General features: G+C 43.4%; 2 protein-coding genes across 3 annotated transcripts in view; both read right to left on the reverse strand.

Annotated features, from left to right (window-relative positions):
• Positions 1-280: 280 nt before the first annotated feature.
• On the reverse strand, positions 281-9,009 carry KLHL11 (kelch like family member 11). Its single transcript, XM_083582872.1, has 2 exons — positions 8,338-9,009; positions 281-6,142 (listed from the first exon to the last, which is right to left on the reverse strand). The coding sequence occupies exons 1-2, from the start codon at positions 8,967-8,969 to the stop codon at positions 4,564-4,566; spliced, it is 2,211 nt and encodes a 736-aa protein (XP_083438998.1). The 5' UTR covers positions 8,970-9,009; the 3' UTR covers positions 281-4,563.
• A 7,458-nt stretch (positions 9,010-16,467) lies between these two features.
• The window catches only part of ACLY (ATP citrate lyase), a 57,114-nt gene continuing 50,078 nt past the window's right edge, over positions 16,468-23,503 (reverse strand). For both annotated transcript variants that reach the window (XM_083582480.1, XM_083582479.1), the window contains 5 exons: positions 23,175-23,318; positions 22,919-23,032; positions 20,907-20,989; positions 18,957-19,033; positions 16,468-17,337 (listed from right to left, as the gene is read on the reverse strand). In XM_083582480.1, the coding sequence (XP_083438606.1) occupies positions 17,243-17,337; positions 18,957-19,033; positions 20,907-20,989; positions 22,919-23,032; positions 23,175-23,318 (513 nt within the window). In that variant the 3' untranslated portion in view covers positions 16,468-17,242. The remainder of the gene's footprint in view (positions 17,338-18,956; positions 19,034-20,906; positions 20,990-22,918; positions 23,033-23,174; positions 23,319-23,503) is intronic.

Below are 23,503 nucleotides of genomic sequence, written 5' to 3' on the forward strand. Positions count from 1 at the left end.
TCAATTTTCTACAGCTACAAACTGACAAAATGATGAATACTGAACATTCCCAGTCACTATCTTTGATGCAATCCATTTTAATTCTTGTCCAAGTGACCAAAACTGGGATAAAAAATGGGGACTGAAGACTCCTTCATGGCTGAAGAATGCCCCAACCATAAGCTGAATTTGAAGGCAGGAGACAAATGGAATCTAAATTCCCCAGACTGTTGGGGAATACTGTTCTGGAACACATCCATAAACAATTATGAGCAATAACATGAAGCAGTCAGAACAGAAATAGAGAAATAAAATGTTTATTGAGATCAAGTTTAGTGTTACAGAACCGTAGTACAACATATATTGATTTGCAGGTTTAAAAAATAGACTTTAGGGACATAGCTTCAAAAGGACTCTACCCAAAGGGATGGATGTCTGCATTTCATTATATGAAGCTTATGTTACCCAGTTTATTAAGCAGCAGACACAAGGCAAATCGGGGCTGGAATGAGGAAGGAAGAAAGAAAAAAACCATGTGTTGTTTTCGAGGTTCACTGATCCATGAGAAATTATTGGGACTACCAACTAACTTTTAGACTTACATTCAACGCCACCTTAACTGGGTTCAGGGGAAGCAAGAAGAAAAATGGCTTCCAACTAGGATAGCTTTGTGGCAAGTGTCCCAGAAATAGGGAGGCGGAACAGACTGATGTGCATACCACCAATTCAGCTTGGCTTCTGTGAGCAGATGTTTCCCTGGAATACTACTACTATTATTAAATGATAGGCGCTCATACTAGTAGCACTTCTAAGTGGCCTCCTAAAAATGGACCACTGGTCACACTGCAAATACTGGTATCTTAATTTTTATATATGATTTCTGCCCTCCTGTGGTTAGAGGCTGCAGCAAGCACAGAGGAGTCATTTGTGGCAATGCTGCAGAGATTACAGAAATAACATTGCATTAACATGACTGTTAACTCTCACTCTGTAAGGGTAAGCCTCACGGAAATACAGACACAAGACAGATGTTTAAATCTACTAATGGAAAGACTATGTAACCTACAGACAGTATTACTTTAGTAATAATGTCAGCTCAGGCATCACAGAAAGATCTAGCTGTGTCCACTAGCATCACAAGAGGAAGGCAGTGTGTGAAACATGCATTCAGCCATAGCAGAGAATCAGTACAGCTTAAGAGAGATTGTTTCCCCAAGTCTGACAGCTGGCATGCTTGCCTGTTCTGTAACTCAACTGCAATTTTCTTGAGGTCTTTTAAGTTGCTGAGAACAAAAGGACCTATCTATGGTGAGTAGCCCTATCGTAGCCAGCGAAGTACACGTCCAATGATTTGGGACTCTCAGTGATGTTTAGAAATGTAGCCTACAGCTATCAGTCTTCACCAACTGGGAGTAATCTGGATGGTCCAACAGGATTTCCCTTTGCCAGGCAACAATAATTATCAACTGCTGTGTTTCATCAAGGAATGACATGACTAAGTAGATAGGACTTTTGCATGCAGCACATGAGCTGTGCTATTCAGGGGGGCTAAGAGGCACTCAGAACAACGGAGCAAGTTAGTAGCCTAACATCCGAGTATACATTAAGAAGTCCCAACATTTAACACTACATGTGGAACAATGGGACTGTTCTCTAGTGTGCTCTTAACTCTCCATGCAAACAGAAATCTCAAAGCAAGACATGTAGACACTTGTATACTAAGTGACTGGCATTCACAAGCAACATCCAAAGTGACATAGGATTTAATTTAAAAAGCAAAGCTTACCAGCCAGACTGAACAACTGCACAGATACAGTACACAGTCAATATGATTATACTCTTTTGTGGTGACTACCAACCATTCTGCACCGCAGGCCAGATAATCTGTCATGAAATCTCAAAACTTGTGTTGCATTTCAGCTAGTGTTTCATTTAACAGACACACATAGGGCCGTGTCTCCACTACAAGCTTAAACTGCTTAAAGTCTCATTGCTTTTCCCATTCAATGCTGTGAGAAATTTCTAACATACAACATGCAGACCTTGTAAAAAAAACCACAATTCCCAGTTTTTAAAGTTTGTTTTCCATATAGATGCATCCAAAATTTGATGCTAGGCAAAGATTCTGTGTATTTCTCTTAATCAGTACCTCTACCAATGGACTGAGCAGGGCTGTTTGAGCCCTGAATTTTCAACAAGCTTTTTGAAGTATCTATCTTCTCCATAAATAATTGGCTGGTGCATACAATATATCATAAAGCAAGCAAGTGGGCATTACTGGATTCTTAAATGTTTGTGACTTCCTTTGTTTGACAAGGCTGCGTTAGTCTGAACTTGATAACGAGACAGTTATTTAATGAACACAGATTTCTAATCCAAAAATATATTGTAAAAGGCAATTATTAAGGGTCAAATGCAAGTCAAGAAAACCTGTGCACACCCATGCAGTTTAAAGACTTACCCCACTGTATCAGACATGAGTTATGCTTCTTGCTAAATTGGAAAACAAGAATTGACAGTATTTAAGTCCCTGCTGTTTAACAATACTGTAATTAATTTTCATAACAATCTTGATCAATGCAGGTTTCTCACATACTGATTTCTCCTTGTCCCATCTCAATTATCCTGAATTAAGCATCATATAAACCTGGACAAGTTAACAGAGGGGAAACCACCAAAAGACATAGGAAGGGCAGAAACCAGGGGAAATAACATTTGAGCTTTTTTGGAGAAACTTGGAAATAGTGACCAATTTTATTCCAAGCATTCTACTTACACAAGAGCCGAGTGACTGCATGACTCAGGCCTTGATCTCACCTGAGGACTTCCCTTTAACTTTACCATCACACCTTAAGCTTCTGTACACATTGACAGTGGAGTGGAGGGGGCACAACTGCCTCATGTCAACAATGATGCCAGAAGTAATTTATTGAAGATAATAGTAGGGGCAGGATAAATACTGCCACTGTATGTTTGGGTGTCAGTGGAGGGTAGGGGGAGGGAAGTGATGAGGCCAGAGGAAATCAATGAGAAACCTGCCTTGGATAACTTGGTAAGGTATCAGTAGAAAGTGGTCACATTGATCCCAAAAGGACAAAATTCACAAAGGTAAAATGAAATATTTTGTTGGACCAACTTACGATATTACAGAGTTTCATTAATTATTTACTGTGCAGTTTGCCTGCCTGAGACATAATTCTGTAATGGTCTAAAGCTTAAGTGTGCCCCTAAGTTGGACCAGTAAGTTACATCTCCAATAAAATTAACAAAATTCTAGAGAAAGCAAACACCTTGCTTTTTTGAGGGACGAAAGCAGCACAGAACTTCCACCAGACTCAAAATAATTTTTCTCTATTTTATTTTCTGCCAAAACACCATTAAGACATTGGTGAGACTTGGACCCTTACTATCAAAATTATAACTGAGGCAACTGTTCCACTCCAACCAGTCTCAAGTACTCAACACAGTCATAACAAGGAATGGAGCATCATAAAGGCAAATATATTTGATTGTCAAAGGCAGGTTGAGTGTTTTTTTTTTTCCTAACCAGACTTACCTGAACACACAGAGTTCATTGAGCTTTCTCCCTGCATTAATGAACCCCCAATTCCTTCAGATTATGAATTTGGACTTGTAGTGCTTATCTTTTTGGTCTTTCCACTCATTCCTTTAAGGCCACAATCCTGAACCATATACATATTAATTTTATTGAAATCAATGGGACTACTCCAAAGTAGAAAAGGGCATCACCAAAAATTACAGTGAAACCCTCAAAAGTAAGGACTCTGAAATCTTTTAATATAGGACTGAAAATAATTCAACTATTAGAATATCCGGTTTTCACCACAATCTCTTTGTAAACGCAAATGCTTCTAGATAAATATAACTATAAAATATTTATAAGCATAGGAACGTTTTGAAGTTCTGTGAAAGATTGTGCTTTACTTATAATATATAGGGGTTGGTTTGTTATTAAACTATTGCACATGGCTCCAAGTTTAAGAAAAGCAAGCGCATTCAAAGCAATTGCAGATTTTTTTAAAAAAAAAAGAAATAATTTTGCGAAAGCAAATAAAACTAACGGGTTAAAATGCAAATTTTGAAATGGTATGAGATTTATCAGTATTTTAAAGTAAGTAAAAAAATACTTCACACAGCCTGTATAAATGCTTTAAGAGGAGTGAGAGGCCCCCATACACTGGGAAATTCCCCTTCACCCACACCTAAATGGAATAAACTCCAAGGAAAGGGAGGGGAGGGGCTGTGCTGTGACACTGGACATCTGTGAACACATCTACAGATTTCCAGAACAATTATTTTGCTGGGCTCTATATCTGCATCCCATCTGTGGGGAAAACGAAAGGATTCAAGAGCTTGAAAACTATGCCTACCTCCATATTATGGCTAAAATACATCCAAGTTCACATGTGATGCTCACAATCCTGCCAACCTATTTAAAGCCCAGAAAACTGGATCCCCTTCAATAATCCTCAGTGCCTAAACATAACTGCTTAGGTTACAGTTGGAGAACCATGCTGAGCATGGCAAGACAGAAAGGCATTTTGCAAACTCCATTTATTCAAGTTAGCACTCTATCTGTGACCGTGGCATCCTCCGCAAGCTTAAGGAATGACGGTGTATCTCCTGCATCTGCCGGATCCGGTCCTTCTGCCACATTAGGTTTTGCGGCATTGGATATCGCTGGGTACCATGCAAGGACCGGAAGGGGATTCTCACATGACAGGCTGTTGCACGACAGCGAGGCTGGGGCATGGGAGGGAGCAACAGCCAGCGCTTCCTCTCAGCACAGTAGCGGTAAGCCTCTTTCCTGTATTGTTTGTCTGTGTCATCACTGTTCTTCCATCCACCTATGATGAACACATCGTCTTTGTAATAGCAGACGGCTGCCCCTTCAATACTAAGAACCTCTGGTGGTAAACTTTCCAGAATGTCATCGGACACCTGGCTAGAGATCTTTCTCTTGACTTCCTCATGATCCTGTGGGTAGCTCCTAGGACAACATGAGGCTGTGTGGTAAAAGTTTGTGTTGGCCACAGCCATCTGAAAACAACAATAGTTGTCCAGGAGTGGCAGAGATTCAGAATCCTGCCACTGTCTTGCATCTACATCATATCGGATGATGAAAGCTCTTAAGCCTTCCTCACTATCCCCGTCAACCGGGGTGCGGGCAGCCATATACACAAACCTGTCATCTACAGTGACTACTTTGACATCCCGAAGTATCTTTGGTGCAGACTCCAAATTTTGCCACTTGTCTTGATCAGGGTGGTAGACAGCTACATCTTTGAAACCAGGGATAAAATTCCCATGCCCACCAATGCTGTACAGGCTCCCTTTTACCTCAGCAAGGCCAAAAGAATGCTTCCTGGTTATCAGATTGGAAACCTGCTCCCAGACATTTCGATTTGGGTTGTATCTTTCTACAGTTTTGGCAAAGCCAGGCTCCATGGATCCTGCTACATAAACATAGGATTCTGTCACTACAACAGCATGTCCATCGAGATGATTGTGTATGTGAGGTAAATTCACCCATCTATCTTCGTCAATAAAATACCCCACACACTCACTCAAGTAGTCGCCTCCCTCGGACACACCACCAATAACCATGATAACATCCATGTTTTGCCCAAAGCGAGGCAGGCATGTTGCAGAAGTGACTTGTTGGAGGGTGCCTAACTGCAAATTCTCAGCCCTGAGAGCATGGCTTTCTACTGCTTCTGACACAAGATTGAGGCAAGCTTCATCTCTGGACACAAGCCTTTCAGATTTGACGTGTCGGGTCAAGTAAGTGGGTTTCATCTGAGAAAGACGGAGAAGTTTAAAGAGTTCCCCAAAGTACTTTTCTCTTTCATCAGGGTTTCTTTGTACCCACTTTAAAACCATCTCAAAGAGAACTTCTTCTGAGTCCACTGTGATTTCTGAATCTGAAAGCCAGTCTCTGATGAGGTGAAATGGCAAAGTGAAAAACTCCTCATCTTGGATGACTTTGTAGAAGTTCCTCCTGATCATGTCAGCAGCTTTCAGTGCCAGTTGATTCAGCGAATACATATGAGCCAAGCTATGTATGGCTACAGAGTTGGAGAGGTTCAGTTTCTTTTTCAGGAATTCCCCACAGAACTCCTTTAAACGCAACAATAAAAACCTGCAAAACAAATATACATATATTTTAAATAGCTCAAAGAGAGGAGTGAAGAAACATCATACTATCTAACTAACAACTTGTACCCTGCTCTTCACTTTACAAACACCTAATAGGGACAGGTGACATTACCCTTTCTGCACCTTCATGTAGCTACATTAAAGATGCTTTAACTGTTCAGCTCCACAAAATATAAAGTCACATAAAACCATGACTCAGATGGGACATGATTTATACAGGTGGGGCAGAAACAGAAACATTTAATAAGATCTCAACATTCACCTGCATGGTTTCATCTCGCCCATCTCCAATCTTGTGCAAACTTCATTGTTCCACTCAGTCTATATACAAGTATATTACCATTATACCCAGTCAGCTCAATGGTCCACCTAGTCCAGTATTGTCCACTCTTTTCCAACTAGCAATGGTTCCCAAGGACTCAAGTACGGATCTTTTTCCTCCTGTCCCACTTTCCAATATGCTTTGTAAAGATGCACTAGGGACTAAACCTCAGACCTTATATGTATTGCAATCATATGCTCCACTACTGAACTGTTGATCCTTTTCGGGAACTAACTTCCATGATATGGAAAGTCACAACTAACTGGACAGCATTATCATTTGGGCAGCTTCTCCCCCTTCAGAAACCCATCCTTCTTACAGATCGTCTCCTTAAATCTTGTGAATTTCAAAAAAATTCACCTATAAAAAGTAACCCATTTTAAAATAAAATCCAAATTTAATGCAAACATATGATATCTTAAAAATAAATTCATGGCCCTGCTATAAATTTATGAAGAAGAGTTTGGATTTGATATCCCGCTTTATCACTACCCAAAGGAGTCTCAAAGCAGCTAACATTCTCCTTTCCCTTCCTCCCCCACAACAAACACTCTGTGAGGTGAGTGGGGCTGAGAGACTTCAAAGAAGTGTGACTGGCCCAAGGTCACCCAGCAGCTGCATGTGGAGGAGCAGAGACACGAACCAGCTCCCCAGATTACGAATCTACCGCTCTTAACCACTACACCACACTGGCAATCAGAAAAACTGATATGTCAGTCAGTCATCATACATCACAGAATTTCATGTATTTATAGGATGGTTGGGGTTGGCAGTTTACCCCACTGACCTAAGTGGGTTGTCTTTACTTCAGCTGTATGTACAACTGGCTCAGCACTCTCTGCGTTAATTTTTTTCTACCTACCAAAGAACATGGTAAGGGAGAGTTTTCATGCATGAGGACAGAAATGACAGTACATGGAGGCGGGGGGGGGTCTCAACATCAACAAATGAAATACAAAATATAGTTTATAACCACAAACTATTATGGAGGTGATATAAATGATACAGTATCCCTCACATATATCTTATCTAAATCTTGCATTATGGTTCCAAGTGTATTCTAATTAATTGTCCGTAGCTGATGGAGACAGTGCCCCAGCCACACCCTTCTGGCCACCTGTGATAATGTCTCATATTCTCCAGTGTCCATTGCATATAAAGTCCCAACCCACAGTGCTAACATCCTGGGGCTGTGCTTTTCCTTTTTGAGTATGCGGACAAACTTTTTCTGATACTGCTATATACCATATGCTTTCTGCTATATACCATATGTTTCCATACCAAGACACATTATCCAGATTTCTCCCAAAATTGTACTATTGTTCTTCTAGTAGGTGCCACCAAAAATGTGCTATCAAATCCTTATAACTTATTAGATGCTATAAATATTGATAAAATAAACCCTGGAGTATATTATTATGATTCCATCGAATTTGTTGAGTTGCATTATCTTGACCAGGCAACCCAAAGCAACTTACAACCAAACAGACAACCTCCCAATTAATACATTAAAACCAAGAGGAAAAAGAAATACATTCCACCCACTTCTAAAAGGCCACGGATAATTAAAGGCCAACGGTCTGGGAGAAGAGGAATGCATTTGCCTGATGTCTATCTATACTCCCAATACATCTTGACGTGCCAGCAATCGCAAACTTTTCTTAAAAAAAATAAACAGTGCACTGAATGTATCTTCCCCACCCCCACCCCCCAAAATAGTAAAATAATAATATTTAAAGAACTGTATCACTCGACGTTAAACGAAGCTTCCGCTGTTTCTGATCACTGCCACCAGCCCGCCAAGCAGCCGCGCTCCTCTTGAACCCATGACCCCCAACCCCGGCCACCCGCCTCACCTGTCGGCCAGCTCCAGGACCTCGTGGACGTTGCCGGGGCTGACGCGGACGCGGCCCGTGTACATGAAGCCGATGACGGCCTCCACCGTCTCCGGGTCCGGCCCGGCCTCGGAGCTCCATCTGCGCAGCTCCACGCGGCCCGACCGGGACTCGGCGAAGTCCCCCGAGAGGAGAGGGGCGAAGTATTCGGTGGCGGCCGCGAGGACCGAGCGGTGGGCGCGGAACTCCCGAGCGGGCGGTTCGGCGCTGGGGAAGGCGGCTCCGAGGCCGGCGCCCTTCTCCCTCCGCCCCTCCGCCGCCGCCTCCTGCTCCGCGCCGCCGTTACTGCCGCCGGTGAAAGCCAACGTGACGTCACAGAAGAGGCCCAACTGCCGCTGCTCGTTCTGCCGCCAGGCCAGCTCGGAGCAGTGAGCCACGCACGAAAACACCTCCGAGTCGCTCTCCGCGTCCGGGCCGCCCTCCGCTTCCTGGGAGAGGGCGCCGCTCTCTGGGACGCCGCCGTGGCCGCCGCCGCCGCCGTCCAAGTCCCCTCCGCCTCCAGCCGCCGCCATCTTGAGCGCTCTCTCTTCTCCCTCAGCCCGGCTCGAGCTGGTTCTCTTCCTCTTGTGAGGCGGCGTCGCCCGCGTGACCATAGAGACGCAGGGCAGAGCGGCGAAAGAAACAAGGAGCGGGCTTCCGGCCGGCCGCTGACGGCCTCCGCGCGCGCCCGGCGTCGTTTCCCAAACATAGACTTACGAACGGGGTTAGATGGATAAGCCCATCGCGTGACGGCGGGGTTTGTCTGTGTCCTGCCCTGTCGCCGTCTCTTCCCACGCTGTGGAAAGCTGCACATAGGAAAGGGCAGAGGGTGGATAACCAGTGGTCTTCCAGGTGTTGCTGGCTTCCAGCTCCCACCGTGGCAAATGGTTGTAATCAATGCTTTCCCCCCCCCCTCTAGGAAAAAAGATCCCGGTACTCTGATCCCTTGCATTGCAGCGGGTTGGACTGGATGACCTTTGGGGATCCCATGATCATTGCAACTCCGATTTGTTTTTTGGTTTTTTTAACTATCAATTCTTTATTGATTAAAAGATTTGCATCTCTATACAAACATTATATACTATCTCGTTAACAGGTTAAAAAAAAGAAAATTATATAAAATAGAAAACTTATAAAGAAAAAAAGAAATAAAGAAGTAACAAAGATAAGAAACAAAGAAATCAAATTTGAAGAGAGAGAGAGAGAGAAAGCTATTTACATAGTAAAAGTACTCATCCGCACAGTTCTTCCCATCCTTCTCATTATACTGTTTGATATAACATTCTTTTTTACACAGGTTTACATTGTATAATATTTCTTTCTGCTTTGTATACATTCCTTTGATCTTTTTCTGTACAAATATCACTCAATTTCTGCTAATGTGGAGTTATTTGTACAATTAAGTTTTACATAATTCTTAAATATTATCCATTCTCTAGTTGTTTTTTGTTTCGATATTCCTCTAAATGATCCCATCAATTGTGCTAATTGTAGATATTCTAACATGAGTATCTGCCAATCTGTAATCTCTGGGAGGCAACTCCAATTTGAACACAAGAACATAAGCGTTGTCCTGCTGGATCAGGTCAATGGCCCCTCTAGTCTAGCATCCTGATCTCACAGTTGCTAACCAGTTGCCCCTATGGGAAAAACCCTCAAGCAAACCTGAGCACAAGAGCATTGCAATTCTCCCTTTCATTTTCTTTTATATTTCCTGAATCCAATGATCATCACTAGATGCCCACTAGGCCCAGTGTTAGGAAAGCGGGTGTGATAGGAATTTTGAGGTCTTAGATATATGGTAATGTTCATAAGTGTACCAACCAAGCACGTACATAGATCAGCACAGGAAGGCCAACCTGGAACCATTTTGATTCCTAACTGAGCAAATGTTTTCTCTGCGAGGTCAAAGTGGGAAACCTCCCATTGTCTCTTTCCTCACAAATCCTGTCTTAAGGGCACATTTAAGATATGAATAGGGTGTGAGCCTGTGACGTGGCCCAGAAACTAAGTATTTATCATTACAAAAGACTGGCCAGGCTACCCAGGCAATCCAATCAAGTAACCTGCCAGAGATAAACAACGACAGGAGAAAAACAACATTCAAATTTGTTTTAAGACCACCTTTAATGTGATGTAGGTACGATGTATCTGAGGGGTGGTCTTAGGTTACACCCCTTCTATGATGTATGTATGATGTTTCTGGGGGTGGTCTTGATCTACAGGGTGGGAATTTCAAAAGTCTTTATAAGGCCTTGCACGCCATTTTTCTGGGTTCCTCCTCTCTCCTGCGGGTGAGAGGAGCACCCTGTTGCAACAGATCAAATAAAGATCAAGCTTACTAGCTGCTTTGCTTCTCAATATTCTCTAGTTGGCCTCTGTTATTCTCTCCTACCAATAGGGAACCTATGTAAGGACTCTATATGGGCTCTTGGATACCCCATAATGGAAAAGGGCAGTTTTTGTTTACAACACGGGAGATAAAAAAATTCTCTATGGATTTTCTCCGTGCAACATATAAGGGGGTGGGGGCTGCTGTTTTTTAGTTTCCAAATTGTTATGTACTAAGCTTGGATCCTAGAACAATAGGCAAGTAGGATCCTAGAATGCAACAACTGATTGGCTTGCAGGAAAAGACCAATCAGGCTCCAGGAGGGAAGCAGAATCAGCCAATCAGACGGGACTCATTGTGTAAATAATGTATATAAAAGCCTGAGGTATGGGGGTCAATTCCATCACTGTTTTACAAGCTGCAATAAAGAGCATGAAATCACTACAGGACTCTTGAGTATACTTAACAAATATTAAAACATTGCTGTTGCACAGCAAATGCAAAAGCAAAAGTAGCCAACCATAGTCCAGGAGTCTTCATCACAGTTCGTTTACGTTTAGTAAGACACTTTTGCCACGGACATATTTCGGTTGGGGGGGAAATAGAGGGAGGGGGAAGATGGGCAATATCAATAAAAAAGTAAACAAAGGACCTAGTACCCACATGATACTGACACAAACCCCTACACTAGCACCAGGCATTAGCAGGAAAGAACTGTTGTGTCCTCTTTGATCTTTATTGCTGAAAGATGAAATAAATATTTAATTGCCTCCCCAAGGGGCCCCTGCCTCAGAAGGAGGACCAGGACCTTGGAAGGAGCGCAAATGAAGGCTCTGTACCCGTCGGGAAAAGACAGAGACCACCCAAAATTTGGAAAAAGCAAAGCCTGATTTTTATTGAAATAACAGAAAAAAACAACAACACAAAAAACTGTTGCAACAGGGTCCCCGCTCACGCAATGACACGGAGTCAGAGACCCCGAACAAAAGGACTGCCTCGATTCTTATACCTTTTGATTTTCATTCAGATCAATAGCAAGGAGGTGGGGGGGGGAGCGATATGAGGGGTGTGAAGAGTGGATTAACATAAAGTAAGCAGGATGTTGAAAGACTTTCTGGAGGTGTAAATTTGCTGAAGGGCTTGGGTGGTATGTGTCGATCTTCCGTGTTATTTAATTTTGGATCTGCTTAAAATGGCTTTTCCTTTATCTACAGGAAAACCTCCACAACTGCTGATAATCAGCATGCAGATGTGAGGTTGGATGTTTGAGAAGATGTTCAGGAAATGACTTAAATGTTAATGTGAAATCCTATTCTGCATTGCTATCAATTCTGGTGTGATAGCCTGATGTTTGCATACTTTTTGGAAAATAGGACTGCTTTATTTTGAGCTCATATCTGTGTGTATTCATGGTATGGTTTGCAGACCCAGTAGGAGGCAGTGTGGTGGATTGAGTTTTGGCAGCCTTTTGGATACAATATTGAGTCAAGTATATACATTTTGAAATATTTAGATTGTTACATTCTTTAAAAACTACATTTTGGATACATTCAGAAAAGTACAGCACAGTACGGCATTTCATTAAAGATACATCCACGAATACATTTTAAAAGGATAGCTTCATGGAGAAAGAGGTACACAGGAATGGCAACAGGCACGTTACGTTAAGATGATGCATTAAAAGGCACACATTATTTTACATTCAATGATACGTGAAATGACACAGTAAGATGGCATATTCCCAACAATGCATTCTTTAAGGCACAGTTTATTATTTATTATTGTTGTGGGACTTTGGGGTAGGATTATATCATTGGGATCATTTTTCCTTTATTCCCCTCTCTGACCCTGATTCTCTTATGACAAAGACAACATCACAGATCAACATTACAAATCAGAGATCTGCCCCCTGTCCACAACTGGTTCACCTCTCATCATCTCCCCCACTGCTTTTTAGTGCTGGTTTCTCAGAGAACAAGTTGATATACAGGGGATCAGAAAAGCAGCTTAGGTGCAAGCAGGCGTTGAGTTTCTGTGAGCCAGCACCTCATTCCAGTCTTAATAGGAATAATTACAGTGGTACCTCGGGTTAAGTACTTAATTCGTTCTGGAGGTCTGTTCTTAACCTGAAACTGTTCTTAACTTGAAGCACCACTTTAGCTAATGGGGCCTCCTGCTGCCACCGTGCAGCCGAAACACGATTTCTGTTCTTATCCTGAAGCGAAGTTCTTAACCTGAAGCACTATTTCTGGGTTAGCGGAGCTTGTAACCTGAAGCGTATGTAACCTGAGGTACCACTGTACTGAACAAGGCAGTTATAGGGACTCCACAGCTCACCAAATGAACTCTCCTATTATTTAATTAAAATAGGTCCTGCCTGCGCTTTTTCATAGAACTATAGGCTTGTAGAGTTGGAAGAGACCATGAGGGGCATCTAGTCCAACCCCTTGCATTGCAGGAATCTTTTGTCCAACGTGGGGCTCAAACTCACAACTCGAGATGTAAGAGTCCCATGCTCTACCCACTGCACTATCCCAACGTCCATCATGATGTTGGGTGGGACACAATAAAACAATTTAAAAGCATATCAACAATGTACCAAACATGTCCACCGTTTGGTGGACCTGTGAAAAAATCAAGCGCTTCTGGAACACAGTGTATGACGAGTTTTAAAAATGTTTAAGTATAACTTTATGAAAAATACAACGCGTTTCTACTGTTGGACCGCATGTGACTCGGATATTCTGGAGCACGGACTGGACACAAGGAGGCAAACACCAATTCAGGTTTCAATTAGGTTTATTTGATTTGCATATGCATAGCAAATGGTGCGGCACAATATGTTCGCAATCTGCACACCCCAATCAGGGGGTGCCCACGTTTTATAGATGATACAAATAAACAGAGAGTGAAATTCTACATTCTTATCCAATCAGGCTCTACCTTTCCATGTTTCCCCTTTTGAAGGCTTCTTTGTTTGTCTGCCTGCTATGGCCTTGCTCGCCTTTTAACAGCTGCTTTGTTTGTCTGCCTGCTATGGCCTTGCTCGCCTTTTAACAGCTGCTTTGTTTGTCTGCCTGCTATGGCCTTGCTCACCTTGTAACAGTAGCATGATAATTGCATGCTGGAATTTCTATTTCTGAGGCCCTTCACTACTAGGGATAACGGACACAGGCATAGCAAGAAAAGATCAGAAAATATTCCTCTATGCCACAGAAGCAGCAAATATCCTAATTGCTAAAAACTGGAAAAAAGAAACTGTGCCAACAAAAATGGAATGGCAAGATAAACTGTTAAGAGTATATTGAACTGGTTAGATTAACAGAAGCAATTAGAGATCACACTAGACAAGAGTTTCAAAAAGCATGGGGGAAATGCAGAGAATACTTCACAAAACAGTGCCCTAAAATACATACCTGGACTTGTTTTGATTAATGTCTGCAGGAGACTTTGTGGATATTTAAGTTGTAATTAGAAAAAGCTTAATAATTATTCATAAAGGACAGAGTTTATAAGAAGTAAATAAGGAGGCCAGATACAGGATAAAGGAAGTCTTTTATTTGGTTGTCTGTATTGTTGTGTTATGTTCACGTTTAATGTGTATTGGGGGGTTGTGTTATGTTGTAAATAAAATTCCAATAAAAATTTAAAATTAAAAAATTAAAAAGCATATCAACGACAACATCACAGGGGACACATTGTTTCATGCCAGTTTCACAGGGAAAAGCAAAGCATCACAAGGCAACAGGTAGAAGTAGTTATTAGTAGGAAGAGACATGGCAGCTTATATGATAAGCATCCATTGTTTATAAAGGAAGAAGGGATGAGGTGGGTGGTAAATTGCCGTCTTCTGTGAACAATTTCCCCACTCCAAGCATGAAGTACTGGCTGGGGGTTTCTCAATCACACACACACACACACACACACACTCAACAGAGGATGGAATATTTAACTGAAGAAAGTGGAGGGTAGAAGTAGGAACAGCGAAATATGTGACTGTGCCTGATAAAAAGTAAACAAAGCATGTTTGGGGCTGGGCTGGGGTAGCACAGTAAAAAAATCTATTGCTGACAGGCTGTCTTTTAATTGCTTCCCAGGCTGCAGCAAGAATGATTGCAAAATCTCAAGTACAGTCCCAAAATGTCAACATCCGCATAGTTATTAACACAAGAATGAATACTGCTTTACATCCAGGAACCAAATTTCCCTCTAATTATTATCATGGAAAGGCAATGTAAAACTTTTGCTTCGCTAATTTTATAAAGGTGGTTTGGAAAGTCTTCTATACTAGCTCTGCAACTTATCGACAGCAAATTCGTTATGAAATAATGGATCCTTAGGTGGCCAAAATGGCTTTAAAGGAACACCAAGGTGTGCAGAAGAAGTAGCATAAAAAATTAATTAGGGAAAACAAATCCTAAACTGAGGGGACTCAAAAAACAGCCCAGTGAGTGTTAGTACGGGGCATCTTCAGTGGCCAAGGAATGCTATCTTCACTAATGGAGGCAATGGAATTAAGCAGCTTGGAAGGAAGCATGGTTGACTGGAACAGTGAATGGGACTCTATTCTAAACTACAAGGTTCTGTTGCAGTGTTGATTATTCTCTTTGGATGCCAAATCTGTATTATGTTATTGACAGGAGGGGCAGTCAATCACACCAAGTTGAGTTGTAGTTAACTCTTTATTAGCAAAAGAGATCTGCACAGGAGTGCCAGGTCTAAGGAGCACAGCAACTCATCTGTCAGGTCTTGGTCCCATGAAGCAGTTGTTGAGAAAAAGGACCCTGCCTTGCCACAGTCGCCTGTGTCTCCTCCTCTCTGTAGTCCCCCTCCCCAAGCAATCGGGAGACTGCGCCTGCATGCCTACCTTTGCTCCTCTCACTTCATGCCTCTCCTGGCTCTGGGAGACCAGCGGGGAGGGGAGCTTGTCATAGCAGGAGCGGTCTCCCTCTGACCACTCATCGTCCTCCAACCACCAATCCTCTGGCTCTGAAGCTTCTTCGGCTGGCTCCTCCCACCATTCCTCTGCATCCAACCAGTCTGACAGTTAGGGTTTACAATGCTTAAAATGTCAGCTGGAGTCACCAAGCTTAGTTAATTAGACCTGAACTTGCTCATTGCTCTCTGGAAATAATGGTCCTGCAGGGGAGGCCACAGCAACGCCAACATTCCCCATCTTTCCTTTAAATAAATAAACAAACACTTCTAACAATGGATAGGACGGCTGCTATTCATTAAGTTACCATATTTTTTGCTCTATAAGACTCACTTTTTCCATCTTAAAAAGTATGGGGAAATGTGTGTGCATCTTATGGAGCGAATGCAGGCTGCGCAGCTATCCCAGAAGCCAGAACAGCAAGAGGGATTGCTGCTTTCACTGCGTAGCGATCCCTCTTGCTCTTCTGGCTTCTGAGATTCAGAATATTTTTTTTCCTGTTTTCCTCCTCCAAAAACCAGGTGCGTCTTGTGGTCTGGTGCGTCTTATAGAGCGAAAAATACGGTATGTTCTCACACTTGAGGACAAACTGCCCCATGTCTTCAAGATCTTCCATAAGGCATTTTTACTGAAATTTGCAAAATTAATAAAATAAAAATAAATAAAAATGCAAAGCAGCAGAACAGATAATTAAAATAACTGTATATGCTTGAATGTGAGCCAAATTTTACCACTTTGGGGAAAGCATGTAGCTTTGTCGCGTAAAAATATTTTCTTCGTAGATAGCTCAAATTTGGGTTTAAGGGGCTCTGCGCCTCCCTTTACAAAATCAAACCAAGACAACTTATTATTGTACTATTTATTTGAGACAGGTTATATGATACAGAGACAGAGCACTGAATACTGTTGTGAATATAAGTTAAGGGCCGAGAAATGGTGTATCTTGTAAGGTGACTGACAGGTCAGTCTTTGCAAGAATCGTAGATCTAGGTTTTATTTTATGATAAGTAAAAACATTAGCTGCATAAATACAGAAACTGGAATACTCGCAGATTTCACAGTTTTGAAGAACAGCTTATATCACCAGTTTACATTTTAAAATGACTACACCCGACTTGGAATGGCTTATTAAATCAGCAGTAGTCCCCCCCGACTAGAAATACAATCAGACTGTGCAGATGAACACACAGAAGACAAAAAAGGACAAATGTACCACAAAATTATACAGCTTGTGAGGACAACATTCTTCAAGGGTTTGGTAATTCAGGAGTCATGACTCCCTGGTTCTTCAAGTCTAATGAGGTCATGGATCAAAATAAAAACATTAAAACTTGGTCAGAAAACACTGCGGAAAAGCAGAGGGGAGAAAAATAAAAACACAGAACAAGCAAGACAGTGCAACTGCTTATATATATTAAATACAGCAGGAAATAGCGAAGGGTTTTGGTTTATCTTTTTTTTTTAATAGAATCCACTTCTAGGGCTATAAAAATCTGCCTTGTATAGAATTTCAGCCCAGCCAGTCCTCGTTTTCCTATACATCAGCAGCCGGGGCATATAGTACAATCATGCCCATACTGGCCTTCCATAAAGGCAACTCATTTCGCCCCCTGTTGTTGTCACATGGTCATATGTTCCGGCAAAACATAGGAGATGTCGTCCCAAGGGTGACGGTACAAACCCTGCTTCAACCTCTTCTGGTCCAGGTAATGCCCTGAAAATAACACAAGAGGGTTCTTACTGTGTACAATCTTTCAGATTCAATTGAAACAATGTTTTCTTAAAATAAAATTTAAAAATAACTAAAACGGGAGAAATTAAAATTCTTCCCACTCCACGTCACAGTCCCAGTAGCTGCTGAGCAAGAGGTGAAGACCCAAAACACAACTCTACCACTCTTAACCGCAGCATCTGTTGGACAGGTCTGCAACAGCTTCCTGCCACCCCTTTTGTGCAAACGTGTTTTTTTGTCTCAAAGGAACTGTGGGGACGACACAGGTTTTTGCCAGCCCTATGTAGGAGAGGGGCCTAGAAGCAGGTGGAAGGCTGTCGCTGCTCTGCAGCTTGGGATGGGCAACTTGGATGGAAGAGGAGACAGGTACAGAACAATCTGCCTATCCCTTTGCGGATGGATCAAGGTTTGCAATGTACAGCCTAGCAAGAATGTGGTTTTGCAGCTCTGCAGCGCAAATGAGCTCAGGTGGCATAAAAGCAGCTGGCTGCGGCAGATCCTTATCTCCATACCCCCTGTTAGAATTCCTGCTCTGTGGTTGCAGTCATAGGATTGTTGTCTTTCACATGACGGTGTATGTTTTGACTCCACAGAGTGGGAAGTGACGGAGACAGGATGTTTGTGTTACTGTGTTCCGTGAAGTGGGACTATTGTCCTTTGTTCTTTCTCTTTGCTGTCTGATGCTAGAGAGAGAGGGAGCCATGTTGTAGTGCTCCGTGTGCGTTTATATGTAAATAAAGTAGACTCGCCAAAATGCTGAGTTCTGTAACACGCATGGTGCGCAAACTCTGCGGATCCCTAAGTGTGCCGGTGTCAGTTGGCATCGGTTGCTGTGATGTTCGGACTGAAGAAAGCTTATGAAGCTCCCGAACGATCGACCAGGAGGGAGAGAACATGCCAGTTGGGCATGTGTGTCTGCCAGGGTCCTACTCAAGTGTAGGCTAAACTCCTGACAGGCCCAGGTTGACAGGTGGGTCAAGCCAAGTCTGACACAGTGGTGTCAAGATGACCCATTTCTGGTCCGTACAGTTAGGAATCAAACTGCTGAGGGCAAAAAACGTTTGTGTGCTGCTACCCAAGCACTGATGATCAGCAGTTTCTCGGCACTGAGGAAGCCCTATAAGCAATTCTTCCCTAGCCCTGACAATGAGGGCTGCCAAAGCCTATGTCCAAACCTTGCCTTTCACCAGACGTCATATACAGTGGTACCTCGGGTTAAGAACGTAATTCATTCTGGAGGTCCGTTCTTAAGCTGAAACTGTTCTTAACCTGAGGTACCACTTTAGCTAATGGGGCCTCCTGCTGCCGCTGTGCCGCCGCGGCCCAACTTCTGTTCTCATCCTGAAGCAAAGTTCTTAACCTGAGGTAATATTTCTGGGTTAGCGGAGTCTGTAACCTGAAGCGTCTGTAACCCAAGGTACCACTGTAGTCAGGCAATAGGTAAGGGTGTGTGTGGCTTGGCCAAATTATCCTCACGGGCCATAGGGAGACTTGGTGAGCCTGAGTTCGCACGCAGGCCTGAAGTTCTCCACCCCAGTATAAAAATCCGTCCAGCCCAGCCCCACTGCCTTATGGAAGAAAACTTGTGCTTTAAGACTTACCTATGAACCCCATACTTCTACCAAGCACAAAAATGCCATTGAGGGCACCAATGTCAATATATTCATCAGCTTCTTCCCTGCAATACAAACCAAGCAATTCTTGCTTAAAACATTAATCCTATTGCATTGCATATTTTCAGAGGCTGGCTAACATATAAAAGCCACATAGAAGCCACCCCTGCTCCCATCTGACACATACCGCAGAATCCTGGTTCTAAAAAAAATCAAGATGTAGGCAAGAGCAGTTGCCAGAGATGAGACGCTCTTTTTCCTGACATTTAAACGAGCTTTCCCATCACAACCCAGTCAAGGTAACATGAGTGACCATACTTCTATGTTGAAATTGTTTGGTTGTGCAAACCTACTATCCCTTAGGCCCCGCTGCAACTCAGCTGTTGGCAATGGATTATTATTTTTTTAATGAAGGAAGCTTCTAATATACTTTAGTCAAGAGGTTATAGCTCAGTGACCGGGCAACCACATGGTATGGGGAAGGTTCACAAGGATCACAGGAAGCAGGAACAGGAAAGGCCGCTGTCTGAGACCTTGGAGGGTTGCTGTGGGTCTGGGTAAACCAGGTGTAACTCGTGTGGTGCCCTTTAGAAGTTGCTGAACTACAATTCCCACCATCCCAGACGATTAAACATGCTGGCTGGGGCTGAGGAGACTTGAGAGTCCAACATCATCTGGAAGGCACCAGGTTAGGGAAGGATGCTTCAGTCGTTTGAGTCCATCTTACTTTGTATTTGGGAACATGCGAACAGTTCTTACAAACGCAAAGGCCATTTCACACCTCACATGGCAGCTGTTATGTATTGAAGTTCTCACCCTGGCCACCAGGAGTATCGTGTATATAGTTTTCACTCAGGTCCACGTCAGTTACTTTAGGCAGGAAACCCTGGGTTGTTGTTGCTACAATGCTGACAGCCGGCTGCCTATAAAAGCAGGCCGGCTGAGCTGTTTGCTGTTCAATTCTGTTCCAGCTTACAAATAAAGAGCTGCTTTGGAGAAATCGCTGCGTCGTCTGCTATGTCTACCCACTATTTAACAGCAGCAGCGTACCTTCCCTCCAACTTTAAAAGTGGCTTTAAAAGTGGATTGGACAAACTCAAGGCTACAAGCAATGATCTCTATGCTCTGCATCCACGGTCACAGCACAGCAGCGGTTCTGAATAAGGTAAAAGGTAAAGGACCCCTGGATAGTTAAGTGCAGTCAAAGGTGACTATGGGGTTGCAGAGCTCACCTCGTTTTCAGGCCGAGGGAGCCGGCGTTTGTCCACATACAGCTTTCCGGGTCATGTGGCCAGCATGACTAAACTGCTTCTGGCACAACGGGACACCGTAACGGAAGCCAGAGCACACGGAAACGCTGTTTACCTTCCCGCCACAGCTGTACCTATTTATATGCTTGAACTGGTGTGCTTTCGAACTGCTAGGTTGGCAGGAGCTGGGACAGAGCAACGCAAGCTCACTCTGTCACGGGGTTTCAAACCGCCAACCTTTTGATCAGCAGGCCCAAGAGGCTCAGTGGTTTAGACGTCCTGAGTACCAGTGGCTAGAAACTGCAGGAGGGGAGAGCGCTCCTGTGCTTGGGTCCTTGCTTGTGTGTTTTTCCACAGGAATCTGTTGGGCAACTGTGAGAACGGATGCTAGACTACATGGGCCACTGGCCTGATCCAGCGGCCTCTTCTTTTCCACTGTCTCCACATACCCCTTTTGCATCTGAGGTGGCTACTGGGGCATCAAAAGATGCTATTTAAACCTGCCTGTGGCTAATAAAATAATTAATCAGATTGACTGAAGTCTAGCACATGCTCTGACTCTAAACTACAGCTTCTACCTATTGGGTTTACTTCAACTCACAGTTGTCTCATTTGATCAGGGCAATTCACCATAACCAAACTTCTGAACCACAATACAGACACAGCTGGAGAATAATAGACTGCTCACCGTGTGAAGGAGCCACAGTTCCTGAGCACATCAACAAAGGCCACACCAATGAACCCATCGACATTGAGGATGAGGTTGGGTTTCTGGGGTGGAAGAAAAGGGGAGGGGGAGGGATGGAAAAGTTAAGCTTCTTCCTTCAAGAGATTGTAGCAACATGCAGGGACTTGAATTCAGCTGGAAGTATTTCAGTGATAAATTGTGAGGCGTTTTTCAACTGATCTCTCTGGCTGGGGACATACAAATCTACTTAGAGTGGACCCGCTGAAATTAAAAAACCTAAGTTTAGTCACATGCAGAGGAGTGAGGGAACACAGACTTTAAAGGGATCCCTGGCACTGCCATAGACCTCCTATTCCCGAGATTCTCCACAGCAAGAGGTACCACAGCTTTCAGGTTCTAAGCTGTACAGAAAACATTGCCTACAGAATATGAAAACAAGGGCTGGGCCATGGGAAGAACCTGAGATTATCTGGTCCAGTCCCTTGCACCTACAGTTGAATACTGCAATGCGCTCTACGTGGGGGCACTTTTGAAGTTGACGCGGAAACTACAACTAATCCAGATGCAGCGGCTAGACTCGTGACTGGGAGTGGCCGCCAAGACCATATAACACCAATCCTGAAAGACCTACATTGGCTCCCAGTACAATTCCGAGCGCAACTCAAAGTGTTGGTGCTGACCTTTAAAACCCTAAACGGCCTCGGCCCAGTATACCTGAAGGAGCGTCTCCACCCCCATTGTTCAGCCCGGACACTGAGGCCCAGCTCCGAGGGCCTTCTGGCGGTTCCCTCACTGCGAGAAGCAAAGTTACAGGGAGCCAGGCAGAGGGCCTTCTCGGTAGTGGTGCCAGCCCTCTGGGAATGCCCTCCCTTCGGATGTCAAGGAAATAAACAACTATCTGACTTTTAGAAGACATCTGAAGGCAGCCCCGTTTAGGGAAGTTTTTAATGTTTGATCTTTTATCACTTTATTATTATTATTATTATTATTATTATTATTATTATTATTCTGTTGGGAGCTGGCCAGAGTGGCTGGGAGAACCCAGCCAGATGGGCAGGGTATGTATGTATAATTATAATTATTATTCCGAAGGGAACAGCACTTTGCCTGAAATCCTGGAGAGTCAACTGCAGGCCAGATTTAGACTGTATCATATTCCTAATTTTATTTGCATGCTTCATATATCACTTCTCCAGTAAAATTCCCCTGTGACAACTGACTGGCTTAGCTGGGCCACTGGCAGTTCCTTACATCTAGGTGTTAATCGTGTCCAGGCATCCATTATGTAGCACAGCTTGCTAATAACCATTTGCTTGGTCGCCTACGGCAAGTAAGAATTGCTTGCAAGGAGTCCTGTTTGGGGACGTTTTTAGTGTGTGATGTTGTATTGTGCTTTTTACTGTTTTTCGTTTGGAGCCACCCAGAGTGGCTGGGGCAACCCAGTCAGATGGGTAGCATACAAAAATTATTATTATTATTATTATTATTATTATTATTATTATTATTATTATTGGCACAGTTCTTTCCCAACCATCCATCCTAACCAGATGCATCCATTTTTTCAGGCTCTGTATGTACCTCTAGTGATGAGGAGTAAGAATATTGGGGCAGACGGGCTAGTAAAATAAAACAACAGCCCAGTAACTCTTATTTTATGGACCCAGAATATTTATGTACACTTAAAACTAGTGTGGTGCAGTAGTTAAAGAGTACTGGACTAGGACCTGGGTGACTCGGGTTCAAATCCCCACTCAGCCATAAAGTTTACAGAGTGATCTTGGGCCAGTCACCACCTCTCAGCCTAACCTACCTCACAAGGTTGTTGTGAGGATAAAATGGAGAGGGAGGGGAAACATCTACACCACCGTGAGCTCCTTAGGAAGAGAGGTGGGATATAAATATAATAATAAGCAAACAAATAAACATGTACCTCCCAGAGTGATGGGGTAGGTTTAAAAAGTTGTCACCAAAAAAAAGGGGGGGGGAGGAAAAGAAAAAGAGAAGGCTGATACCTTGGAAGTCGTAATTTTTTCCACTTCCAGTGCATAGTCTAGCAGAGGCGTCGCAGGGAAATGTTGCTTCACGTAATCCTTGAGGATCTGAACTCTCATATCTGGATTATTGATCTACGAATTTGGAAAACAGAAAGGAAACACTTTGGAAAAAGTAATCTCAATTAACAATCCCTCCCTTGGAACTCAACTTCGAACAGGCAGCTGTGTGCTCCTTTCCCACTTCACCGTACCAGACTCTGTTCTCAGCACCTACCGATTTGACCCGGTGCCCAATGCCCATGATCAGCTTCCCTTCTTTCTTCATCTTGTTCACAAACTCCATGGGGATGATGCCGCTGTCAAATGCTTTGCTGAACATCTTTGCCGCTGCATCCAGAGCACCGCCAAACCTATCTCCCTGGATAGCAGCAAACAAGAAAGAAACTCACACTAAAACCAAAACTTCTGGGGATGGGTGGGTGTCAAGAGACCAGGCTGAGGAGTACAGCTCTGATGAGGAATTGTGGGAGCCCCCCCCCCTCTGCTCAGGATCCTGAAGCTGCCCAGGAGCAGCAGAGATTTGGAACAATGGTTTGCAGAGGG

Source organism: Podarcis filfolensis (genome assembly GCF_964270895.1).
Source record: "Podarcis filfolensis genome assembly, chromosome: 13".
In the NCBI taxonomy this organism is placed as follows: Eukaryota; Metazoa; Chordata; class Lepidosauria; order Squamata; family Lacertidae; genus Podarcis; species Podarcis filfolensis.